General features: G+C 38.0%; 1 protein-coding gene across 1 annotated transcript; it reads right to left on the bottom strand.

The window, feature by feature from the left end:
• Positions 1 to 667: 667 nt before the first annotated feature.
• Positions 668 to 1,987, bottom strand: LOC109953284 (trace amine-associated receptor 1-like). The gene is made up of 3 exons (XM_020588720.1): positions 1,923 to 1,987; positions 1,654 to 1,764; positions 668 to 1,484 (listed from the first exon to the last, which is right to left on the bottom strand). Exons 1-3 carry the CDS (start codon positions 1,985 to 1,987, stop codon positions 668 to 670), a joined length of 993 nt encoding a protein of 330 aa, XP_020444376.1.
• Positions 1,988 to 2,271: the final 284 nt, after the last annotated feature.

Below are 2,271 nucleotides of genomic sequence, written 5' to 3'. Positions count from 1 at the left end.
TAACCATTCTTTAATACATCACTGGTGTGATGTAGGAATGTTAACACTGTTATATTCTTTTTTAGTATAATATGTGTGAGTGTAGAAGTGAATCATTTATTGCTTGCAAACCAGTGATGGTAAGATGATGCCATGGGGTAGGACTGGATAAGTCTGACTTCTTCCTACTCCATTCAAGCATGTACAGTACTAGGTATAAGCAAATTGATATTGGATTGTGTGTAAAAATGTGTGTTGTTATATCAACTGTTTTTTTATATGCTTGAAAGAATAAATCAAATCAAATTTCCTACCAGGGATCAATTGTCAGATGATTAAAACAAAATATACTATTATTATAAAATTCTAAGAAACAAATAAATGGAGTAGTGGAGTAAAGAGTGCAATATTTGCCTCTAAACTTCAGTGAATCTTGGTACTTACGGTCCTTGTCCAGTCTGTCTACAGTCTTCTCTCATTATCATCCTTTTAGTAAAGTGTGAGCAGTGTTTTCTTTATTTTATAACAATATAAATAGATATTGGATGACAGAAACCAAATATTTAAACTAGATTGGGCATCTACCATTAATTTCAAAGAATTTCATCCTAGTCTACCATGCCTGATTGAAAATGGTCCAGCAATTTTTTTATGACCATGAACAAATGCATATATTGGCAAAATCTCTCTACAGCATTTTGGCCTCAGAGGAATTAGGCAGAAGTATCTTAAGTGTGACAATGAGTTTAACAGATTTTCTAAACCAGGGGTAGAAAAAGGCATAGATCAAAGGATTTAGACAGGCGTTAATGTATGTCCAAAATATGACAAAGGTAGCAGATGCAACACTGAGCAAATTATCTTGGCCTGTAAGAGCAACAAAATAATATGGGCAGAGACATATTATAAACACAACTACAACAACACCAAGAGTCCTGGCTGCTTTCATTTCAGATTTCCTAGCTGATACTTTCATTGAACCCTGGAGTGTGACAGCTGCAGTGTGAGACCTCATGACACGAGCCTGAGATGCAGCCACCACAAATACTTTCATATACAGAATTAGAATAACAGTAATGGGACCAGTGAAGGAAATAATAATGTGTGCAAGTCCAGCAATGGGGTTGATGACAATGATACACTCTCCAAAGCAGGAGTTATACCTGCCTGGTTGTTCCAGGACATCCTTCAGTATCAGACTTTGATAGAACACAGAACATGTCCAACACAAACAAACACAGATCTTGACTCTTTTCAGTGTGATTTTGGTGGAGTAATGCAGAGGATCACAAATAGCAATATAGCGATCAACAGATATGAGCACCATGTTTCCTATTGAAGTAGAAGTAATGATGCATGCTAGATACTGATACAGAGCACACATGAGGTCACCAATGTACCAGCAGCCGTTTGTGAGTGTAGTTTGAAACACCAGGAGGAGGCCTACAAAGAAATCTGAAACAGCCAGAGAGAGGATGAGGAGGCTGGTGGGGGTGTGGAGCTGCCTGGAGAGGAAGACCAGAAATACATTCATAATTACATGATATATAGTATTAGTTTGGAAACATTACTTTTTCTCTTACAATTTGGTATAAAGTGATTTTTTTTCCTTTTTTTACAAACTGTCTCTTTTCTATTACTGTCTACAAGTTTGTTAATGACTAATCTGGATACTTGAAGTGGGAGACAGAGATGATGACCAGAACATTGAGAGATGCAGTGAGCAGAGACATGGAGGACAGCAGGACATAAGTCAGTATGGTCTCAAAGTGAGGACGCTTTGGCCTCACACAGGAGGCATTAAGGAGATGTGGAAAGCAGAGTTCAGTTTCCTCCAAGGTCTCCATCACCAGAGAGGAGAAGCTGCTGAACTCTGGCAGCTTATTGACCAAAGCTTCCTGCCATTTAACTTTACTCACCTCCCACCCCTCCCTTATACTCACCTCTGCTGCTGTTTTTCTCTCCATAGACCTTGAACTACAGCGCCCTTTGTGCTCATTTTTATCATTCTTGAGTGTGACTGAGGTCTTTGTTTATGTCCACCTTTGCCACATATCTTTGGTCAAAATTGGTGTATATTTTAAGTTGTTAATAACCCAAACCTTAACCAGTAGACTGTTTCCTCATAAGGAACAAAAACAAACCCATAGTGCCTATCAGAGCCTAGTTGAATAACCTAAAGTTCCAGGCAAACATAGTAAAAAAAAAAAACAAAGAAAAAAACACTATTTACACATAATGGAGTTACATGTGGCTTCTAAGTTTGACAAAGGATGTACCAACACCAGGAGT

Source organism: Monopterus albus, unplaced genomic scaffold, assembly GCF_001952655.1.
Source record: "Monopterus albus unplaced genomic scaffold, M_albus_1.0 scaffold604.1, whole genome shotgun sequence".
In the NCBI taxonomy this organism is placed as follows: domain Eukaryota; kingdom Metazoa; phylum Chordata; class Actinopteri; order Synbranchiformes; family Synbranchidae; genus Monopterus; species Monopterus albus.
The sequence above is the reverse complement of the archived record's forward strand: the minus strand, read 5'-3'. Positions and strand labels throughout refer to the sequence as shown.

Bases quoted from the DNA above. Each gene is read 5' to 3' on its own strand.
- LOC109953284 (XM_020588720.1), bottom strand. From the start codon at position 1,987: ATGATAAAAATGAGCACAAAGGGCGCTGTAGTTCAAGGTCTATGGAGA. The intron at 1,765-1,922 runs GTGAGTATAAGG...CTCCTGTGTGAG, and splicing joins AGAGAAAAACAGCAGCAGAG to GCCAAAGCGTCCTCACTTTG. The intron at 1,485-1,653 runs GTATCCAGATTA...CTTCCTCTCCAG, and splicing joins ATCTCTGTCTCCCACTTCAA to GCAGCTCCACACCCCCACCA.